Source organism: Moschus berezovskii, chromosome 3 (assembly GCF_049115385.1).
Source record: "Moschus berezovskii isolate FMDL1 chromosome 3, NW_MosBer_1.0, whole genome shotgun sequence".
In the NCBI taxonomy this organism is placed as follows: Eukaryota; Metazoa; Chordata; class Mammalia; order Artiodactyla; family Moschidae; genus Moschus; species Moschus berezovskii.
Window position 1 is genome coordinate 98,898,908 of NC_142462.1, and position 24,073 is coordinate 98,922,980.

At 35.7% G+C, this 24,073-nt stretch overlaps 1 protein-coding gene across 7 annotated transcripts in view; it reads right to left on the reverse strand.

Annotated features, from left to right (window-relative positions):
* Positions 1 to 217: 217 nt before the first annotated feature.
* POT1 (protection of telomeres 1) overlaps positions 218 to 24,073 on the reverse strand; it is a 97,235-nt gene continuing 73,379 nt past the window's right edge. For 3 of the 7 annotated variants that reach the window (XM_055421207.2, XM_055421208.2, XM_055421205.2), the window contains exons 13-20: positions 19,314 to 19,370; positions 16,904 to 17,060; positions 14,566 to 14,771; positions 9,654 to 9,789; positions 7,894 to 7,982; positions 5,452 to 5,543; positions 3,765 to 3,870; positions 218 to 1,919 (exon numbers count right to left, since the gene is read on the reverse strand). In XM_055421207.2, coding sequence (XP_055277182.2) covers positions 1,807 to 1,919; positions 3,765 to 3,870; positions 5,452 to 5,543; positions 7,894 to 7,982; positions 9,654 to 9,789; positions 14,566 to 14,771; positions 16,904 to 17,060; positions 19,314 to 19,370 — 956 coding nt within the window. In that variant the 3' untranslated portion in view covers positions 218 to 1,806. The remainder of the gene's footprint in view (positions 1,920 to 3,764; positions 3,871 to 5,451; positions 5,544 to 7,893; positions 7,983 to 9,653; positions 9,790 to 14,565; positions 14,772 to 16,903; positions 17,061 to 19,313; positions 19,371 to 24,073) is intronic. The other 4 variants (XM_055421209.2, XM_088834648.1, XM_088834649.1 and 1 more) reach the window with 2 other exon arrangements.

A 24,073-nucleotide genomic window follows, 5' to 3' on the forward strand; every position in this document is an offset into this window, starting at 1 on the left:
GAAAAACCTTTTAGTTAGTGTAAGAGAACACATCATTGACTCCTCTTTTAACCTACCTCCAATGTTACTTCAGATATTTAAGGGAGAACTCACTTGCAGAAAAATCCCATGCTAGCTTTTGCTCCAGAATCCTGGGGTGGTTATTAGCAGTGCAGCCTCTGAGCAGAGACAGTGTGAACTCAAGTGCTGACACTTAATAATTGTATGCAATTAGGCAAGTCAGCTTGTCAAGTCTCGGTTTTCTTATCAGGAAAATGGGTTGCCTGAAACTAAAATACATGTTAGTCACTCAGTCATGTCTGACTCTTTGTGTTCCCATGACTGTAGCCCACCAGGCTCCTCTGTCCACGGAATTCTCCAGGCAAGAATACTGAAGTGTGTAGCTGTTCCCTTCTTTGGGCGATTTTCCTGACCCAGGGATCAAACCTGGATCTTCTGCATTGCTGGCAGATTCTTTACCATCTGAGCCACCAGAGAAGTCCAAAATACAAGTTAAGTACTTACTTGGTATGGTACTTGGTGCATGGACAGTCCTAAATATTTGTTATATTGATACATCTGCTCTGACTCTTCACTTCCAGTCATGCCTCAGCTCAACATAGGGCAAATAAATAAAAAGAGTTGAAATTATATATTTATTTATTCTTTATTAATACTGAAATAGGCAGATCTGTATCTCTTAGTTGTCAGCAAATAACATACACAAATTGTTACATATATACAAATATATACAAGTATTTGTATAAAACTGAATACTCATGATTTTAAATTTGACAAATATCATCAGGTAAAAAGCAGACTATCATACTGAATTAATTTCTCTCTCAATGTTCAACCTGAAATATAAGTATATTTTACATAAGATCCTAACAAAAAGGTTAATACAAGTAAACCACAATCACTGAAATTTGACCACTTGATTAGATTGAGAAGGAATGGAATAACTTCTAGTATCATGTAGAGAAACAAGCAATTAAAGCACATGAGTCTGAAAAAATGAAATTATCCTTAACGGGTCAAAATCAGCACCCGAGGAATGGAATTCCACTACTTTCACTTAAAGTGAATCACTCTTTCAAGCACACTGTAGCTCATGCAGACAAGCACTTCTTCAAGGAGTACTTGTTTAAGCAGATCCCTTTGGACAAAAATGAAACAAATCAAATCCTTGTATTCAGTAAAAGTTGAAGGTTTAAGGTGAGGACATTTCCTAAGCCCACAGGCTTGCTAAAATCATCCACATGGGTGATGTAATGCTGATGCTTTTTCTTCAGAAAAGGCAGTTCAACCAGGGATGGTGGGTTGCAGAGAAATCAGTGGGTGACACATGTAAAAACCAACAGGCGGAGGATTTTTAGGGTGCTTGTGCTCAGTAGCTCAGTTGGGTCCAACTCTTTGTGACCCCATGGACTGCAGTCCCCCAAACTCCTTTATCCACAGAATTTTGCAGGCAAGAATACTGGAGTGGGTTGCCATTTCCTACTCCAACTGTTAGGGCAGGGTAGCAAAATAGCTTCTCTGAAAGGAGAAGAGTCAAGAGTAAACGAAAACACAGTCCTTATTTATTTGATATCTCTCTTTTATACCCCTCACAGCCATCATATTGGAGATTCTGAGCAACAGGAACATTTTGAACTTACAAGAGGGCATTAAGATAACACAATGCCTAGTGGTCAAAAAAACCCAAAAAAACTGGCTAAAATAGAAAATAAACTACAGAATTAGATGTTTTATAGCAATCTCATAGAAAGTGGTAATGTTTTCTAAAATTACAATATTTCATATGCTCTAAGCTGAATGTCAAAATTAGACAACATCATCTGCAATTGTAGTATCAAAAATCTGATAGCATATCTGCTGCTCCTTTCCACTTGTGACATTATATGACCTGATGAAGAATTCCAGCCACGGATATGCATCTACAATCAAAAAAAGAAGTGATACTGAATCATTAAAACAAATAACTCTGAAATATGTATCTAAGCATAACACTTAACTAGTAAAATTAACATATTTAGCTTGAGAAGTAAATAAATATACTCACCAAATTTAACATCACCTGTTCTTTCAAATACATACTGTTTTGCAGCAATTCTGACTAATTTGAATTTTTCCCCAATAACAAGAAAAAGTAACAATGTAGGGTTTTCAAAATATTTGACATCATAAGTAGTAATCTAAATCATTCTCAACTTTTTTTTATTTTATTTTTTGGCTGTGGTGGGTCTTTGCTGCTATTTGGGCTTTCTTCTCCAGTTACAGCGAGTGGGAGCTACTCTTCTTTGCAGTGCATGGACTTCTCATTATGGTGGCTTCTCTTGTTTCAGAGCACAGGCTCTAGAGCACACAGGCTTCAGCAGTTGAGCCGCAGGAGCCTCTAAAGCGCAGGCTCAGTAGTTAAAGCACACGGGCTTAGCTGCCTCGTGGCATGTGGGATCTTCCTGAGCCAGGAATTGAACAGGTGTCTCCTGCATTGGAAGGTAGATTCTCACCCTGGTGGGGACTTTGCTTTTTTTTTTCTGCTGAGTGCTTATTCATCTCCCCTGTTTTGTTTTTCTTGGTTGACTGAGAAGAAAACCAGTTCACCTTTACATGTCTAGCTGAAAGCCCTGTCAGGTACCAGGTACTCTGTCCAGGCAATAAGGCAGCCACAGGTGCCATTTCCAAGCTTTGGCCATGACCACAGTGAATCTATATATAGCTTCTAGAACAGTCTGGTAATATTTCTTCAAGTTTGAACTTGAAAGACACTTAACATAGTCCTAACTATTGGCAAGGGTCAAGCAAGACAGGCTTCTGTAGAAGTAGAGGCCTGTAGAAGCTTCTGTAGAAGTTCTACCACACTGTCGGTAGAACCATGAATAGGGAAAATGCTCTTGAAAAGCCATCTGGTGGTATGTATCAAAAGCCTATCACATCTATGCTTTCTGATATGACTTTTATTTTCAAATATCTATCCAAAAGAATCCAAACAGCCAATAAAAATGAAAACTGACATCAAATAAATGTATGTAAGTTAGACTTAGTTATGAATGCACAAAAACTCTCTCTGGAATTGTTATAAAATGCAAAGACTGACCAGGGGAAAATAAAACCTGATTTAAGACAAACTATAAAAGTTAAACTGACAACAGCTAAATTTGCTGCTGGTAAAATCTGCTACTGATAAAAAGTTGTTAGAAGAAGTCAAATTGCCTTAAAATGATTTAGATCTGCACATTTAAGGCAAAGAGAAATAATGGCCACAAAAGGAAGTAGGTGTAATCAATGCAATCTGACTTGAAGACTGGCTGGTGAATCAAATATTACACAGAAAACAACAAAAGCTAGCAAAATATTTAGTAAAATAAAAACTTATAAAATCTGAAATTAGTTAATATTGAATAAACAATTCATCAGTGAACTGGCTAAGTGAGTTTTTTATAAGAAATGTCTGTCAAAATTTCATCCCTGTTGGCTTAATTTCAACTGTTTGTATGCACAAGCAGCTTATCAAATGTGTTTGCAATCAAAACTGCCTCCCCCGATACATTTCAAAATATATAAAAAATCTTTTTTTCATTTCAGGAATTATGATTCATACCTGTCTTATCCTTGCCACAGTCTTCATCAGTAGGTAGGTCATACAGTCTCATCAATCACTACTTTATAAATTTATTTGGATTCAGAATTCAAAACTTTTTTACCTCTATAAGTCCAGAGATTAGCCATAAGTTTTATTTCAAGAAAAAGAATGAATGGGATTAACAAGTATTACTGCCTACCAATTTTTGCTCTTGGAGGACAAAACATATCCATGATCATTTCCATACTGTGCTGAAGATTATCATTGTTTAAAACTTCTGATGCTGGAATCTGGAAGAAATTTTCCTTAAGAAAAACATGAAGAAACAAGGAAATGATTAGAAATTATAATCAATGTGAAAGCACTTGAATATTATCTAATTAAAATCATCTATACTATTTCACCCTATTTATATTGTAGTATTCATAAACTAGAGTGTTAAACTCTAAAATCTAATTCATTACTTTAATCTAAAGACAGCTTTGAGATACATATAAAATCAAGTTAAATTGTTTTGACATAATGATAAAAGTAATGAGCAGAACACAGTGAAGTTTAGTATTCTCTTGACAGCACATAGAATAAGCACCTACAATGTCTAAGTGCCAAGTTTAAAAGAGTATAATATATACTATATATTTATTTAACTTTTTTCTCCTCTACTATTTGTAAGATCCAGGAGGGAAAGGAGTTGGCTTGCTTCACTCATTGCCATATTCCTATCACAAAGAATAGCACTTGGCATAGAGCAGGTACTCATTAAATATTTAATAAATGGATAAACTGCTTAGGCAGAAGAAAAGCTGTCCTCATCTTTATCCCAGATTTTTTCCCAATGTGTGTAGTAAAAAATTTAACCTCACTAGCCTTTGCCCTCAGTTTCTGAGAGGTAATCTCTAAAACCTTGGAACAACATGCCTCACAGGCACGTCTGCATTTGCCTGGGGAACTTGGGTCACTCTAACATTGTGATTTAGGGTGGAGAATTTGGAGTATGTGGTTTTACCTTGACCACTGGAGGGGCTGAAGACTGAGATAAGTCACATGGGCAGCCAATAATGACTACCTGATGAAGCTCCAATAAAAACGGGATACTACGGCTCCTTTGGGCTTCCCTGGTTGGCAACACCTCATGTGTACTGCTACACATCCTTACCAGGAAAGTAACACTGTCCACGGCTCCACAGGAAGAGAACAAATGGAAGCTCCATGTTTGAAACTTTCCTGGATTCAGATTTCTGCACCTCTTCCCTTGATGATTTTAACCTATACCCTTTAGCCATAATAAATTGTTAAGAGTGAGCATAATGGCACACAATAAGTTCTGTGAGTCTTTCTAGTAAATTATCCAAAACTAAGAGTGGTTGTGGAGACCTCTGTTCTTTCGATTGGTGTCAGAGGTAAGGGTCTTGGTCTTGGGAACCCCTCAACCTGAAATTGTTAGAAATGAAGGTGGTCTTGTGGATAGCTACCAAGCTTCACATAATACAAAGGATCTCCCCATCAAAGTAATTTCATTCTTTCTAATATGAAATGTTGGAGACTTAAAAAGCCCAGTGAAATGCTAATAGATAATGCCTGAGGGTATGGCCACACCTCTGCCTTCTGTTCTTGGAGCAGAACTTCTGCATGGTATGGAGGAGTCTTTCCTTAAATTCTTATTTTTCAATTTCTCACTATTCACATATTAAGATTATAGTGTCAAATCAAAAGAGTAAATACATAATTTAAGATTTATGTGCTTGTGTTTTATTTATTCTTCTGAGTTGCCTTAAATGTTCTCAGTAATAAGGTAGGCATGAATAAATATAATAAAATTCAAAAAAGTATTATTTTAGAAATATCTTCTAATAGTTAGAAATATCTTCACTACCTCTGTTACTTACAGAATCCATGAGGTAGGCTTCCAATACTCCCGTTCCATCATCAAGAGTAAATGTCATCACAAACACTTGTCGGAGGGGAACAATGCCCAGTGCTAATGAAGGAAAAGAGTTGAAACCATAAGAATCACCTATGTCTTTTTTCTTTGACCACACTGTGCTCCCTCCAGTGAAAGCATGGAGTCTCACGACCACTGGACCATCAAGAAGTCCCACTATGCCGTCTAATAAAAGTAAAGAAAAAAGCTGTTTTGTGATATTATGTTCCTGTTAATTTTGTTTACTAAAATAATTCAAGAGATTTAAAAAAAAAGCACTCTTTTTTGTTCCCTAATACTAATATGTTAAGCTCATTTCAGAAGGGAAATTTTGGAATATTACACTGCACCTGTATAGAGACAATGACTCAAGAGCAACGGTATCTTTTTTTGCTAATTTTATTTTCAAAAATTTATGTTTTGGCTGCACTGGGTCTTCCTTGCTGCATGAGAGCTTTTTCCAGTTGTGAGTGGCAAGCAGGGGATACTCTCCATTGCAGTGCGGGGGCTTCTCACTGTGGTGGCTTCTCGTTGCGGAGCACAGGCTCTAGAGCGTGGGCTCAGTAACTGGGGTGCAAGGGCTTAGCTGCTCTGCGACACGTGGGATCTTCCCAGACGAGGGATGGAAGCCATGTCCTCGTATTGGCAGGTGGATTCTTAACCACTGGACCACTAGAGAAGTCCCAGTATCTTTTTAAAAAGTTAAATATTGATATAGCATTATCTTTAAAATGAGTCGATCTTCGGAGAAAATATAAAAACAAATTCAAGAAAAGTAATTCACTTCTTGTTAGCTTATAAAAGAGAAAATTTAAATGCCAGAATGTTCTTAAAAAAAAAACAGCATACAGTTCAATGGTTAGGATTTTGTAACCTGTCTCTATCCTTTGGATTTTAAGCACAGAGATCACTTATTTTTTAAAAGACAGCATCTGGTTGAATGATGCCAGAATCTGAGATTTCATAATTTGGTTAAGATGAGGAAAAAGGAAGAAATTAAAGTGATACTAAATCATATGAAAATGTATAGGTTAAAATGAACATCTTACTTTGTGTCTATAAATGAAAGACATTCAAAATGCTTAAATAATGGAATATTGTCTTCCATCTGTGGAATTCATATTCAAATATGACTAATAAAGGGGTCAAGTAAGAAAAATAGGGCATACAGATATGAGAGAAATCGTTAATATAGAGGAACTAGATTTTTAAGATTCAAAAGTCCTCAACAGACTGTGGGCTAAAACCAAGAAGGATGAACATAAAACCTACTGTAAGGGACCAATAAGCAAACAAAGAACTACATTACAGGATGACGAGACCAAGCTTGAAGTACACAGCAAAAAACTCATCTAAGAGTTAACCTGGATTTTAACTGGACCACAAACAAAATATGAATTAGTAGTATCATACAGCTAGATTAAAAGAGAAAGAAAACAAAACTAAGAATACAAATATCTACACAATAAAATTTTCAGGCAAGCAGGAGCACTGTCCAATTTTAGGAAATAACGGTTTTCTCTATATTCCGAATTGGCCAACATCTGCAGCCCTATTTCTAGCTTTGAGTACCAAACTTTGAGAAGAACATAGGTAAAATGGAATGCTTATTGAAGAGGAGAAATAAAGCAGTAAGAAACATGGGAAAGTACCAAAGGAAGTGTGGGCATCTACTTGGAAAAATAAGGACTTAATGAATAATTGACAGATTGCCTTCAAATGCACAGTCTACTGATTTTATAGAAGAGGGAACACATGGACTCTAATTCTATTAATAGCAGACAGAACGTGGCCCATGTTGAAATTGCAGGTAAGCAGATTTTGCCCCACTGTTAAGTACTGCATCTAAAAAGTAAGAGACTTGTTACCTTACAATGTAAATCCCGTGGACAGAGGAGCCTGGTGGGCTGCTGTCCATGGGGTCACACTGAATCAGACACAACTGAAGTGACTTTGCAATGTAAATGGGTCCCCAGTCGCTGAGAGTTTTAAGCCAAGGCTGGATGACAACAGTTAATGATGTGATAAAAAAAGACTCTTATTATTCCAGCTAAAGACTTGTATTGGGTAAAAAGTTGTAATAGCTAGTTCTAAAATTCTTTTCAAACCCAAGGTACAATAAACTGGAGAGACTTTTTACAAGTTGTATTTATGATTAATACTAAATTATTGAAAAATAAAATGTAGTAACTGAAAAACACTGGCAGATTCTTAAAAGTACATTTTCAGGTTTTTAAAATATTTACATTTTTATTATGATCACTGTGAATGGTTCTGCTTAAGAAAAACTAAACTTTAGGATAACCTTTGCTCTGATTTTAAAATATCCACAAATACTGAAATATTATTAGTGAGATTATCCTATACAAAGACAGTTACAATTACAGGACATAGAAATTTAGCTAACCTTCTGCCACAGAAGAAGGAATCCACGATGTTTTATTAACCAGGGAATTTAGATTTTTTATTGGTCTCAAACTAGAGCAGTGCTTACATCTGAAATCAATAAAAGAAAAAATAATTTATTATAAGTAATTATTATAACACATTTAATTATTATAAATCTTTGCTGTTCAAGCATGCACAATTTAAAAAGTATATTATTAAACAAAAGAGCACTGTAATTTCTGTATTTTAATTGCATATTACAAACAGAATTATTAAAAAAAATAAACTTCTTACAATAGAAGCAATCAAAAAATATAATACAGTCAGAATATACATTGCTAGGCTGACAATGAGAAAGGTTCCAGGTGCAGGCTGTTAATTAATTTGGCTAATTTCCTTACTTGGTAAAGCGAAAAACTCTAAAGACTCTTGATTTATGGCTCTGAGAACAATATGTAATACCCAAGACCTTAAATTTATAAATATAGCCAATAGGAGAAAGTTACTCTAACTAAAGAAGTTAGTACTAGGACCTATTTACAGAATCATAGTTTATGATGCCTAATGCTACAGTTCACTGATTCCTAGAATGTCGATGTTCACTCTTGCCATCTTCTGTTTGACCACTTCCAATTTACCTTGATTCATGGACCTAATATTCCAGTTTCCTATGCAATACTGCTCTTCACAGCATTGGACCTTGCTTCTATCACCAGTCACATCCACAACTGGGTATTGTTTTTTCTTTGGCTCCATCCCTTCAGATGACACCACCCTTATGGCAGAAAGTGAAAAGGAACTAAAGAGCCTCTTGATGAAAGAGGAGAGTGAAAAAGTTGGCTTGAAGCTCAACATTCAGAAAATTAAGATCATGGCATCTGGTTCCATCACTTCATGGCAAATAGATGGGGAAACAGTGGAAACAGTGTCAGACTTTATTTTTTTGGGCTCCAAAATCATGGCAGATGCTGACTGCAGTTATGAAATTAAAAGACGCTTACTCCTTGGAAGGAAAGTTATGACCAACCTAGACAGCATATTAAAAAGCAGAGACATTACTTTGCCAACAAAGGTCTGTCTAGTCAAGGCTATGGTTTTTCCTGTGGTCATGTATGGATGTGAGAGTTGGACTGTGAAGAAAGCTGAGCACCGAAGAATTGATGCTTTTGAACTGTGGTGTTGGAGAAGACTCTTGAGAGTCCCTTGGACTGCAAGGAGATCCACCCAGTACATTCTAAAGGAGATCAATCCTGGGTGTTCATTGGAAGGACTGATGCTAAAGCTGAAACTCCAATACTTTGGCCACCTCATGTGAAGAGTTGACTCACTTGAAAAGACTCTGATGCTGGGAGGGATTGGGGGCAGGAGGAGAAGGGGACGACAGAGAATGAGATGGCTGGATGGCATCACCGACTCGATGGAGGTGAGTTTGAGTGAACTCTGGGAGTTGGTGATGGACAGGGAAGACTTGCATTGGGTAAAAAGTTGTAATAGCTAGCTCTAAAATTCTTTTCAAACCCAAGATACCATAAACTGGAGAGACTTTTTACAAGTTGTATTTATGATTAATACTAAATTATTGAAAATTAAAATGTAGTAACTGAAAAACACTGGGAGATTAAATGTACATTTTCAGGTTTTTAAATACCTTAAAAGTACATTTTCAGGTTTTTAAAATATTTATATTTTTATTATGATCACTGTGAATGGTTCTGCTTAAGAAAAACTAAACTTTAGGATAACCTTTGCTCTGATTTTAAAATATCCACAAATACATACCCATAGTGATGTATTTTTCCTTGTATAAGAAATGGAGCTGAAAGGTCAAGGACTCCCAGGTCTTCATGGCCAGATCTTACAGGAATTACACTATGAAACTTGTCTGAGAGTTTGCAGATTTCATTGAGTGTACCTCCTATTAAAAGGGAACAAATAAACCCTTCAAATAGTACAAATATAAAGTAGACAAATTGGGGCTACTTATTGTGCAACACCTTAGGGGCAGTAAAAGACTACAAGGAAGGACAGAAAAAAACAACAAATACCATGAATTTAACACACTTATACATTTATTGTTAAAAATAGCAATTTGTAAACTTAGGATCCTATTCATTGATTAAAGAAACCACTGAGCAAAAATGCTGAGATGTGAGCAAAATAAAAGGTTTGCGAAATATGAACCATCATCTTCTAAAATTTATATAAATTGAACTTTAGGCCTGGAACACTTTGGTTCGAATGACCTAAAAAGAATAAAGTTGAGAATGAAAAAATGACGGGATACCTATTATTAAGTTTGCTATATACTAATGTCTATGCAAATTTAGTCTTAAGTTTGAAATGAATCTTTTCAGTTTTCAACTCAGTTCCGTTCAGTCGCACAGTCGTGTCTGACTCTTTGCAATCCCATGGACTACAGCATGCCAGGCTTCACTGTCCATCACCAACTCCCACAGTTTACTCAAACTCATGTCCACTGAGTCGGTGATGCCATCCAACCATCTCATCCTCTGTCGTCCTCTTCTCCTGCCCTCAATCTTTCCCAGCATCATGGTCTTTTCAAATGAGTCAGCTCTTTGCATCAGGTGACCAAAGTATTGGAGCTTCAGCCTCAACATCAGTCCTTCCAATGAACACTCAGGACTGATCTCCTTCAGGATGGACTGGTTGGATCTCCTTGCAGTCCAAGGGACTCTGAAGAGTCTTCTCCAACACCACAGTTCAAAAGCATTAATCTTTGGCACTCAGCTTTCTTTACAGTCCAACTCTCACATTCAACATGACTACTGGAAAAACGATAGCCTTTGCTAACAGACCTTTGTTAGCAAAGTAATGTCTCTGCTTTTTAATATGCTGTCTATGTTGGTCTTAACTTTCCTTTCAAGGAGCAAGCATCTTTTAATTTCATGGCTGCAGTCACCATCTGCAGTGATTCTGGAGACCAAAAAAAACAAAGTCTGCCACTGTTTCCCCATCTATTTGCCATGAAGTGATGAGACCAAATGCCATGATCTTAGTTTCCTGAATGTTGAGCTTTAAGCCAACTTTTCCATGCTCCTCTTTCACTTTCATCAAGAGGCTCTTTAGTTCTTTTTCACTTTCTGCCATAAGGGTGGTGTCATCTGCATATCTGAAGTTATTGATATTTCTCTTGGGAATCTTGATTCCAGCTTGTGCTTCATCCAGCCCAGCGTTTCTCATGATATACTCTGCATATAAGTTAAATAAGCAGGGTGATAAGATACAGTCTTGACAGACTCCTTTCCCGATTTGAAACCAGTCTGTTGTTCCATGTCCAGGTCTAACTGTTGCTCCTTGACATGCATACAGATTTCTCACTAGTCAGGTCAGGTGGTCTGGTATTCCGATCTCTTGAAGAATTTTCCACAGTTTATTATGATCCTCACAGCCAAAACAGAAATAGATGTTTTTCTGGAATTCTCTTGCTTTTTCAATGATCCAGCAGATGTTTGCAATTTGATCTCTGGTGCCTCTGCCTTTTCTAAAACCAGCTTGTCAATGTATGGCAAAACCAACCAATATACTATTGTAAAATAATTAGCCCCCAGTAAAAAAAAAAAAAGCAAAAAAAAAAAAACCAGTTTGAAAATCTGGAAGTTCACGGTTCTTTTCAGTTTAACATTCAATTTAAATATAGATGTGAACAGTTTAAGTAATCGCAATTCCTATATAGTGTTTATTCATTTTTCCTATGAAAAATCATCACACTCAAATGTTATGACAGGAAAGGCACTAAAACCATCAGGTTGGCTGAGAAGAAATAGAATGTTCAATGGCATACCATTATTAGAAGGCAGCCTTATCTCTGATTACTCAAACCTACCAGTACCTTTTCTGGTACACTTTTATTTAGGCTGATAATTCTTCCTCTCCAGGGAAAGAGAACATGATTTGTAAAAATAGTTCTGTGTATTTCCTAAAATTTGTATAAAATTTATAATGTTGAAATTCAATTGTGAGGGGGAAGCATTTTTGGCATAGTATAGTAAGAACATTCAAAAATACACATCTCCATAATAGCAAAAAGAACTTTGGCAAAAATTACCAAGTTCAACTTTTTCAGAACTCTAGAAATTACAGTAAAGAAACTGCCTGCAATGTGGGAGACCTGGGTTTGATCCCTGGGTTGGGAAGATCTCCAGGAGGAGTGCATGGCAATCCACTCCAGTATTCTTGCCTGGAGAATTCCAACCACAGAGGAGCCTGGCGGCTACGGTCCATGGGGTCACAAAGAGTCGGACACGACTGAGTGACTAAGCACAGAAATCAACCAAAGGTTTGCAACAGTTCAAGGAGTGGTCATTCAAAATAAGTGGATAAATCTTGGTGAGAACAGCAAGCTTTTTGGCGTTTTAACTTGCTGGCTCCCATACCTCTTTTCTCAGCTCTGTAAGAGCAGGATCTAACTACAGTTAGATCCTAGCCTCGGCCTGGAGTTATAATACTCAGAAATACGATAAAATAAAAATAACTTGGCTGGCTACAGTCTATAGGGTTGCAAACAAAGTCAGTTACACATCAGGTTTACTACTCTAGGTGTTGAGGTTACATAGATTAAAATTACATGTATTCTGACCTCAGGGAATTTTTACATTCTAATAAAGACAACAAATCTATAAACAGACAGATAAGGCACAAATATAAGAAGAAAAATGCCCTACTAGAAGTTCATATGGTATGTAATAAGAACCACTCAAATCTGCCTGATCAATCAGAAAAATGCCTGATGTATGTAGGTGTTCATTAAATATTATATGTGAATTGCTAAATAAGGAGAATTGCTGCATTTATTTTTGAAGAAATATTAGAGCAGAATTTCCCAGGAAAGCAGCAATGGAATGGCAAAGAAGAGAAATACACTAGGTTTAGGATGTATCACCAGTTCAGTACACCTACGGGGTGGGATGGGAATTGAGGTAGGGGATGAGATTGAAAATTTGAGGGATAACTGGTAATTAAAGATAGAAACAGGAGCTAGGGAGACTTCTCTGTTAAGCTTCCTTTGGACCCTCAAGGCCAGCTCAGCTAAGAACAGAATTCTGTGGGAGGCAGCAAAGCACAGAAGGACCCGAAGGCGTATTTGACATCCTCTTAGTTGGCTCTACAAGGACAGTTCTAATATAGTCTGATAGGATCATGGCTTTATTTTATTTTTAGGGCATATAAATAGTCTTACTCCATTTGTGTGTGTGTGTGCCTTTCTATTTTTATGTCTATCTCCTGGTACAGATACAAATACTGTTAATGGAGTAAGTTGTCACATTTAACTCATAAAAGTGGCCAAGTTTTTTAAAGCTCTAGTATATCATAATAATGAGGGTAGGGGAACAGATAATTTCTTATGCTACTAAAGCATATGCACACTACGATAACTTTCCTAGAGAGAAACTGGGTAACATTTACTTAATTCTTTGTGCCCCCATAATTACACTTCATCCAAGGGGAGATAAAGTTTATCACAGAGTTACTATGTCAAAAAACAGGAAGTAACTCAGTTTCACTTACTGGGAAAGACATTTATCTCTGTGGTTGTTTTCTCATGTATAAAATAGCTTATAACAGTACCAACTTCACAGGATTATTGTGATTATTAAATCAGTTAAGATACAGAAATTAATTAGAATAGTTTCCTATATGCTGCTGCTACTAAGTCACTCCAGTCATGTCCGACTCTGTGTGACCCCATAGACGGAAGCCCACCAGGGTCCCCCGTCCCTGGGCTTCTCCAGGCAAGAACACTGGAGTGGGTTGCCATTTCCTTCTCCAATGTGTGAAAGTGAAAAGTGAAAGTGAAATCGCTCAGTCGTGTCTGACCCTTAGCGACCCCCTACCAGGCTCCTCCATCCATGGGATTTTCTAGGCAATAGTACTGGAGTGGCTTGCCATTGCCTTCTCCGTTCCTATATGCTATAATGTATTAAAACAAGAAATGTGCGTGAAAACACCACAAATGTTTATACACATATGTATTCACATATATATAATTATTTTTTAAAAGATTATGAATTACTTTTATAAACAGAAAAACGTCAGTAATAAAAATGATCATAATCCACTGTAATAAAGATCAGTTCATTTACTAAACAAAAGTTTTCTCTATTGCAAATTAGAGATGGTCTTCTTTTATTATGGATTGTTATATACATATTAGATAAAAATAAGACAAAAGTATAAAAGAAATGCAAAAATAATTTTGCTTCATTCTTTTAAAATACTGTATGTCAAGTTATCTTTACTTGAGTTAAGGATTCCTTCCTTGATTTAGCTGTCAATAGATGACTTTCATTGTATTTTTTATGAAACAAGAGTGACATCCAGAGGCCAAGTCAACAGCAACTATATATAATAAACAGCTTCTTTATTATTATCCAGCTCAAAAATCACACTGGATCTCATTAAGATTGCATGTAGGACTCTAACAAGATGAACAAATGCAAACACTTGAGTTTAATGTATAATTTCAAAATGTCATTCAGTTAAACTTAGATATGTATATGTGTATGTATATAGTTAATCTAATTGTTACATATATTATGTTATTTGAAATTTAAAGCAACAATATTTTGATTTTATATGTCCAAGGTTGCCCGTAAAATAAATTTAACAATAATTAATCAAAGAAAGGCAGAAGAAAAAGCTGTGAGTTAATAAAATGGTAAAAACATCATACCTTCTATCAAAATTAGACAGTCATTTGAAAGTGGAAGAATACCATTACTTTTCACAAAATGAATAGCTACTTTTCGTTCTCCTTGATCTTTAGTGGTCCAGACCTTCGAATTATATAAGGATGTATTTTGTAGCTTGGTATCTGGGGTTTTGCTTGCACCCTCCTGTAAAATCTTATCCAAATCAATCTCATGTGGCACTTCTTGCCTAAAATCATCAACAATGGAATAACATAAAAACAACTGGTATAAGCTTAGAAAGTTAAATTTAACAAATTATCCAATTAAAGGAACGTTTATATGCTTATGAACCATCTACTTATTTTAAAATATTGAGATAATTCACTCTGAAGATTAAAGGACTCATTCAATAGAAAGATATTTGATGACATTTCTTTGCTAATTAGATCCATATCATAATTACATTAACAACCACCAATTTCCTTGCCTGGCTCTGTGATACCAAGATTATGTATAATTATTTCTTCACCAAATTGTTCTCCTCTGTAAGGAATGCTAAACCTCCCACTAGGAACCCCATCTTCACGCCGGCTAAATATTCACTTACCATTTAAGTAATTTCACAGGGTACCTATTTTATAGACCAGTATTTATTTTGATTCCTTTTAATCTAGAATACAATTTTTTAAAATCATATGGCAAAATATGATACAGTAGAAACTGCATAATCTGGAATCAAAAGGTCTACTTCCTTTCCTGGTTCTGTCACCAATCAAATGTGTAACTTTAGGTAAAATCTCTTAACCTTACTAAATGTTCTGCTTTTTTGTGTTGTTTTTAATATTTATCTAATTTTACAGCTATGATTGGTCTTTGTTGTTGCATATGGGCTTTCTCTAGTTATGGTGAGCGGGGGCTACTCTTTGTTGGAGAGCATGGGCTTCTCAGGAGATTCCCTCGTGGCTCACCTGGTAAAGAATCCACCTGCAATGCGGGAGACCTGGGTTCGATCCCTGAGTTAGGAAGATCCCCTGGAGAAGGGAACGGCTACCCACTCCAGTATTCTGGCCAGGAGAATTCCATGGACTGTATAGTACATGGGGTCACAAAGAGTCGGACACAACTGAGCAACTTTCACTTCACTATGGGCTTCTAACTGAGGAGGCTTCTCTTGTTGAGGAACACAGGCTCTAAGGTGCACAGGCTTCAGTAGTTGTACATGAGCTCAGTAGTTGGGGCTTGTGGGCTCCAGAGTATAAGCTCAGTAGTTGTGGTACACAGGCCTAGCTGCCCTGAGGCATGTGGATACCTCCCGGGCCAGGGATTGAACCAGTGTCCCTTGCATTACAAGGCGGATTCTTAACCACTGGACTACCAGGAAAGCCCCAAACCTCTTAACCTTTCTGAAACGTTTTCCTCACTTGTTTAAAAAAGGATCATGCAGGGTGGCTTTATTTGGTAAAGTTATATAATTTTACAGAATTTTACCAACTACAATTTGATAATACTTAAAGATCTAAAATCCGTACTTATATTCTAACTATTATTTCAAGCCCAAATAGATAGAAAGCAATCCCTTGTTTTACAGAAGGAGATCTGATGATTAAAAATCTCCACAAACAGTACTATACTTACATTTCAGAGGGGAAACCATATGCACATTACTGTACAGAGCACACACACAAACAACATGTCTGAATGGTGGTGCATATACATGTATTTGTTACATACATAGCGGGTAGATAGTCAAATTGCATAAATAGAGCAAGAGGGATTAAAAATAATTTTCAGAATACGTCTTGAGCCAATAATAAGTACATATATATTCTAATGTCCTATATATTTATTTACTCATTTATATAAAAATTGATGCTTAGAATAAAGATTTTCAGAAACTGAGAAATCCTCAATTACTAACAAAAGTTTAAATTATGTTCACTGTATTGTAGTTATTAAGCAGGACAGGAATATTTCCAACCAGGTTTTCTCTAACAATTAGGAATTTCAACTAACCAGAAATCTTATCTATTTAAGAATTTTAGTTAATAATGGTTTACTTTCAAGATTTTTTTGTTACAAATGAGAAAGTCTGCTCAAATATTTTCATAGTCTGTTGCTTGTTTGCATGTATCAGAGCTACTAAGTTGAATTTCAGATCTAAAAATAGCACCTACTTTTTTTACTATTATGAAGAAATATCAAAAGGATTTATCTTTAAGGAATTAGTGTTTTCTCTTAAAAAGATTACCATTCTTTCAAAATACAATAGATTTAAACCATAACTGATTCACTTCCGGGACTTAAACTTATACATAAGAAACTATATATACACAAATTTTATGAAATGAAAATTTTGGTTTTATTACAGAAAATACTTACAGTAAATGACACTTAGGACAATAAAGTTTGACAGACTGAAAGAGTCTTCTGGGCTTGTATGATCTCAGTTTTGCTCGGATACGATATTGCTGAGGAGCGTTTTGTTTCAAAATAGCACACAGTGGGGTTTTCTCCAAATACTGATGATCTGTAAGTACTATGAAGAATTTTTGGATTAAGTTAGATAAAACTATAAGGATATTAATATATTCACGACAAGAATCTCCATGAAAAAAATATATAATCAAATCTAATTAAGTTGCATTAACTGTCAACCTTGGTAACATTTTGCCACATCATCTCTGTCATGCTTTCTGTCTCTCCATATATGCTGCTGCATACATGATTCATATAGACATATATTCACATATATATATACATATGAATCATTTGATAGTAATTTCCAAACATTATACCCCTTTACCCCTAACTACTTCAGTGTGTATTTTACAAGAACAAGAAATTTCACTAACATATTATAATGCAATTTTCAACATCAAAACACTTACCAATGATTATCACTGAATCAAAAGATGTTCAAATTTCTCCAACTAGCCCCATAATGGTCCTATTTAGCATTTTATTTTCAGGTCCAGGATCTAATCCTGAACAACGCATTGCATTTATTTCTTCCATCTCTTTGGAGTCCTTCAGTGTAGAATAGTTCCTAATCTTTTCTTCGTCTTTCAAGATGTTGATATACTGAGAATTTGAGGCCGTTTATTTGGGTGTGTCTGGTTTTTATCATGATCAGATATCAATTATGCATTTTTGGTAGGAATACTACCATATAAGTGATACTGTGACTCTCTCAGAGCATATGAAGAGGCACATGGTATCAGTGTTTTCATTCCTGGGGATGTGAACTTTGCTCAGCTCCATAAGGTGGTGTTCAGTAGGTTTCTCCACTATAACCTTATTATTATATAAAGCATTCAATAAAATATAAATATTTCAATTTCATCAAATGTTTAGAATCCTGCTAGCTTAGGATCCACCAATGATTGGCAACTTAATAAATTATCACTATCATGATTAAAAATGGTGACTTTTTTTCCTAACTTGATTATTTATTTTATATTTATTAGCTGCCATTCTATTTGAAATAACAATTTTCTATTCAACCTAATTTATTTGTTTTCTTCTTTCTTTACTCTCCATACGGACTAACAGATTCCTACTTTACTCAAGCAGTACTATCCCATCACTAGTCATTTTGACACTTAAATTGTACCAGATTTGACACCTGCCACCATTAACCTGTGGGGACTTCTCTACTTTATGGCACAATAAGATGTTCCAGAATCATCTTACAATTCACCTTTCCAATTCTGGAATATGTTATTTCTCCAAGAAGCCCTGGTTGGGATATTATTTATAAACTACGATCTGAACACTAGGTGTGCTCATTGCTACTGGGTGTCATTGTTTCCATTCCCTTTTATCAACAGAGCTGGGGCACATATGCATATATGTTTACACCTATACTTACACACATGAGCCTGCACGTGTATGACTAAATACATGAGTGAATACAAATACACAAACACACATATATATCTATTTCTTTATCTGTCTCTCACACCATGAGTGCATACTAACACCTTCAATTCTAATACAATACCATAAGCTTCTTTCTTCTAGCCCTCTGCCATTTCATAGTTATACATCCTTTCTCCAATTATGAAAAACTCATGTTTTTATAATAGTATATTATAGAATTTTATTTAATACACTGTGAGTAGAAATATTTTCTTAATTGTTCTATGTCACCATAGCTGAAGTAACAGAAGATGGGTATGTGATGAATTGATTATCATTGCTAACATTAAATTTTGGGGGAATATTTTAAGGAGCTCCTTTTTGGGTATACCACTAAATGCATTGTGTGGATTGATTAAAACTAATACTATATAAGATATTTTATATTCTCTGCTATGCAATGGGGCTTATTTTTATAAATATGCCTGATAAATTTTATAGATAAATGATATAAATATACTTATTCAATTTAAAAACATATATCTTTCTGGATTCCATTTTATGCCAGTTAGGATGAGGTAGAGGAATAAAAGATAAATATGGATATGTTTTTGTTCTCAGGGATATGTGCTCTCAATATTAGATAGTGCTAAGTGAAAGTCGCTCAGACGTGTCTGACTCTTTGTGACCCCATGGACTATACAGTCCATGGAATTCTCCAGGCCAGAATACTGGAGTGGGTAGCTGTTCCCTTCTCCAGGGGATCTTCCCAACCCAGATATCGAACCCAGGTCTCCCGCATTGCAGGCGGATTCTTTACCATCTGAGCCACAAGGGAAGCCCAATGATGAGTTCCTTGATAAATATAAAGACAGACTTCATTATGCTCACTTTTGCGTCTCACTTTCAAAGATGAAAATGGTCTTACTTGTAGCTGATAGTTGTTGACATCTTTCGACTTCATATAGTGATACTGATCCAGAGCCTATTAGGAAAAAGGAGAGAATTATATTTTAAAATCCATTAAAAGTTCAATGTGGCAATGAAAACTATAAAACATTACTGAGAGAAACTGAAGAAAATCTAAGTCAGTGGAGAAATTTGTTTATAGATTCATGCCATTTGTTCATGGAATGGAAAGTTCAATATTGTTAATAGCTGATATTCTTCCCAATTGATTTGTAGATTCAACGCAATTTTAATCAAAACTGCATAGGCTTTATTATAGAAAGAGACAAGTGGATTCCATCACTTAAGTGAAAATGGCAAGGAATTTTAAATGTAAACATTCTAAATTTCTTGTTCAGAATCCTAAACAAATACTGAACTGTAGATAATGATGTTCATTCACTGAAGTATTTAGGAGGTGTACTTGCATCTGCAAAGTACTTTGAAATACATCAAAAACTAAAATGAATTGATGGATTAAAAAAGAGATAAAAGACACAGCAAAAAGTAAAAGGTTAACTGGAGAAACTGATGGTGGGAATATGAATGTTGACTAAACAACTGTTTCAACTTTTCTATATGTTTGAAAGTTTTTCTTATGTTGAAAAAGTACACTGTGATGGAAATAAGGGATAGGTAGATAAAATAATAAATTTACTAAATTTAATAGGATGACTTGATGAATGCCATAAAATATAATTTTACTTAAACAAAAGAGCAAAAATAGTGATCACAGCAATACATTTTAATAATGCTTTCTAAAATGAAGAATTCAAGACTTAAAAAAAAGTATTCACATTTTGCACTTACATTAGCTTACCACATTCTATTACATATAATAGTACGTTATATTTTTATATTTTATTATATGAAACATCATATACAAACATATGGATTACTTGTATTTCTTCAACATCAGTAATAAATGGCACATGGACCCATGGTAAGAGAACCTGCATGGACACCTTAAGCTAGCAAACTATAATTTCAAAGAATCTGATTACTTAATATCTGCCATTCTGCATGAAGTAAAACAATGCAAAAGCCTTATTAGTGAACAAATAAAAAGAAAATAAGAGAAAAGATGTGCAAAATTGTATTAAAACAGTCTCCCACAAACTGATAAGAAAAAAGATAAAGAACCCAACAGAAAATCAGGTAAAGAGTAAGAGCAGACAACTCAAAGAAGTAAAAAGGGTCGATAAATATAAGATTTTTTAAGTTTCCAAGTACTCAGGGAAGCTAAATATACCTAAAACCTGCCAAACTGACAAAAGTACACATATTGTTAAAGCAATACCACTGACAGTATAAGGAAGGGACATGCCCTTACACTGCTATTTGCATTTAAATTCTATGACATTTTGGCATATAATCTGGTGTCATCTATGAAAATAACATGTGTTTACTCTTTGATCCTTCAACCCCACCTTTATGAGTTTATTTTAGAGAAAAAATAAGCTTGAATGTACAATTGTTCAAGGATGTCTAATAAAGGATTATTTGTAAGAGTAAGAAACTGAAAACAACCTGTCTATCAAATAGAAAATGGCTGAGTTCATTATATTATATTGATGTAAAATATAATGCAGCTATTAAAAGAATGAGTTTGAGTTATATGAATTAGCCCAGAAAGAGGTCTATGATCTATAATTAAAGAAAGCAACCAGTATACTAAGGTCTCACTTTTGTGAAAATTTTAAACAGAGGAAAGAGATATATATGTTTATATAGAAGTATGTATATTTTTATAAACATGAATGGTTTGAAGAAATCATAGTCAACTGTTACCTTTCCCTCAGCAAGTGGGCATAAAGGCATGGAAAAGCTACGCAGCTTGATACTGTCATATGTACTACTTCTGTAATTTGAAAATAATCAGAAAAATATTTTAGGAGAAAAGAGATTTCAAGAAGTATAATTATAAATCATATTGGCTCTAAATGATTGTCAATTGAAGTAAATTGGCCTCATAATGGGTAGTTCAAGTAGTCACAGATTAGGCTAAAATGCTGTCATCAAGGTGCTAGAAAATATGGAGAATTTCAAAGCACATAAAATGAACAAATAAACAAGGACAAAACAACCAAATCGCCAGCATTTGAATGGCACTGACTTTGCCAACAGTTAATAGTAAGGGAGGTTGGGCAAATGATATGATTCCCATTAAGCAAAGCCTCAGCTTCCTTTCTGCAAAAGGGAAGAATAATAGCAACCTCACAGGAGTGCAGTTAGGATTAAATAATGACTGTTAGCACTTATTTAGTGCCTATCAAGTCACAGATGTTAATTTTAATGCTCATTATTACTGATATAGATAGAAAGAGCATAAATATTCATTAAATAGATCACAGTAGGGAAGAAGTTAGGTTGTAGAAAAAAAAACATAGGGGATAGAAACAACACACAGATTTTAAAGCTCAGAATGTACAAGCAAATACTGAGACAAAATGGTAAAGGAAAAATTATGACAGATTGAGTAAATTTTTAAAATTTATATTTGAATAGCCATCTATTCAGGTAGATAATAATATAAATATACCACCAATTATCTGTTAATATTTTATATTTAGGTACTTGATTAACTCAATACAACTGGGAACTCTTAAGATATGTATGATCAAAAAATACTTGGGCTATTGGAAGTAAAGCAGCTAGAAACTAACAAGCAAATAGTTGACTGTGAAATGAATACAGATTTTTAATAAGTATATATATTTTTGTGGTTATTGTTGTTGTTTACTCACTAAAGTTGTGTGGGATTCTTTGCCACCTCATGGGCTATAGCCTGCCAGGCTCCTCAGCTCAGTTCAGTAGCTCAGTTGTGTCAGATTCTTTGTGACCCCATGGACTGCAGCACACCAGGCTTCCCTGTCCTTCTCCAACTCCTGGAGCTTGCTCAAACTCATGTTCATTGAGTCAGTGATGCCATCCAACCACCTTATCCTCTGTCGTCCCCTTTTTCTCCTGCCTTCAATCTTTCCCAGCATCAGGGTCTTTTCCAGTGAGTCAGTTCTTTGCATCAGATGGCCAAAGTACAGGAGCTTCAGCTTCAGCATCAGTCCTCCAATGAATATTCAGGACTGATTTCCTTTAGGATTTATTGGTTTTTATCTCCTTGCTGTCCAAGGAACTCTCAGGAATTTCTCCAACACCACAGTTCAAAAGCATCAATTCTTCTGCGCTCAGAGTTCTTTATGGTCCAACTCTCACATCTATACATGACTACTGGTAAAACCATAGCCTTGACTAGACGAACCATTGTCAGCAAGGTAATCTCTCTGCTTTTTAATATGCTTTCTAGGTTGGTCTTTTCTTCATGGCATCTGGTCCCATCACTTCATGGCAAATACATGGGGAAACAGTGACAGACTTTATTTTCTTGGGCTCCAAAATCACTGCAGACGGTGACTGCAGCCATGAAATTAAAAGACGCTTGCTCCTTGGAAGAAAAGCCATGACCAACCTAGACAGCACATTAAAAAGAGAGACATTACTTTGCTAAGAAAAGTTCATATAGTCAAAGCTATGGTTTTTCCAGTAGTTACGTATGGATGTGAGAGTTGGACCATAAAGAAAGCTGAGCGCTGACGAATTGATGCTTTTGAACTGCGATGTTGGAGAAGACTCTTGAGAGTCTTCTTGAGAGACTGCAAGGAGATCAAACCAGTCAATCCTAAAAGAAATGACTCCTGAATATTCACTGAAGGGAGTGATGCTAAAGCTGAAACTCCAATACTTTGGCCACCTGACGCAAAGAACTGACTCATTTGAAAAGAGCCTGTTGCTGGGAAAGATTGAAGGCAGTAGAAGAAGGGCACGACAGAGGATGAGATGGTTGGATGGCATCACCAACTCTATGGACATGAGTTTGAGCAAGCTCCGGGAGTTGGTAATGGACAGGGAAGCCTGGCATGCTGAAATCCATGGGGTCACAAAGAGTCGGACACGACTGAGCGACTGAACTGATCTGAACTGAGGTTGGTCATAGCTTTTCTTCCAAGGAGCAAGCGTCTTTTAATTTCATGGCTGTAGTCACCATCTGCAGTGATTTTGGAGGCCAAGAAAATAAAGTCTGTCACTGTTTCTCCATTGTTTCCCCATCTATTTGACATGAAGTGACTGGACTGGATACCATGATCTTCATTTATTGAATGTTGAGTTTTAAGCCAGCTTTTTTACTTTCCTCTTTCACTTTCATCAAGAGGCTCTTAAGTTTTTCTTCACTTTTTGCCATAAGGGTGGTGTTATCTGCATATCTGAGGTTATTCATATTTCTCCCGGCAATCATGATTCCAGCTTGTGCTTCATTCAGCCTGGCATTTCGCATGATGTACTCTGCATATAAGTTAAATAAGCAGGGTGACAATATACAGCCTTGATGTACTCCTTTCCCAATGTGGAACCATTCTGTTATTCCATGTCCAGTTCTAACTGTTGCTTCTTGACATGCATTCAGATTTCTCAGGAGGCAGGTCAGATGGTCTGGAATTCCCATCTCTTTAAGAATTTGTTTAGGAAGCATCACTACAAAAAAACCTAGCGGACGTGATGGAATTCCAGCTGAGCTATTTCAAATCCTAAAAGATGATGCTGTTAAAATGCTACACTCAATATGCCAGCAAATCTGGAAAACTCAGCAGTGGCCATAGGACTGGAAAAAGTCAGCTCTCATTCCAATCCCACCAGGCTCCTCTGTCCATGGAATATTTTCAGGCAAGAATACTGGAGTGGGTTGCC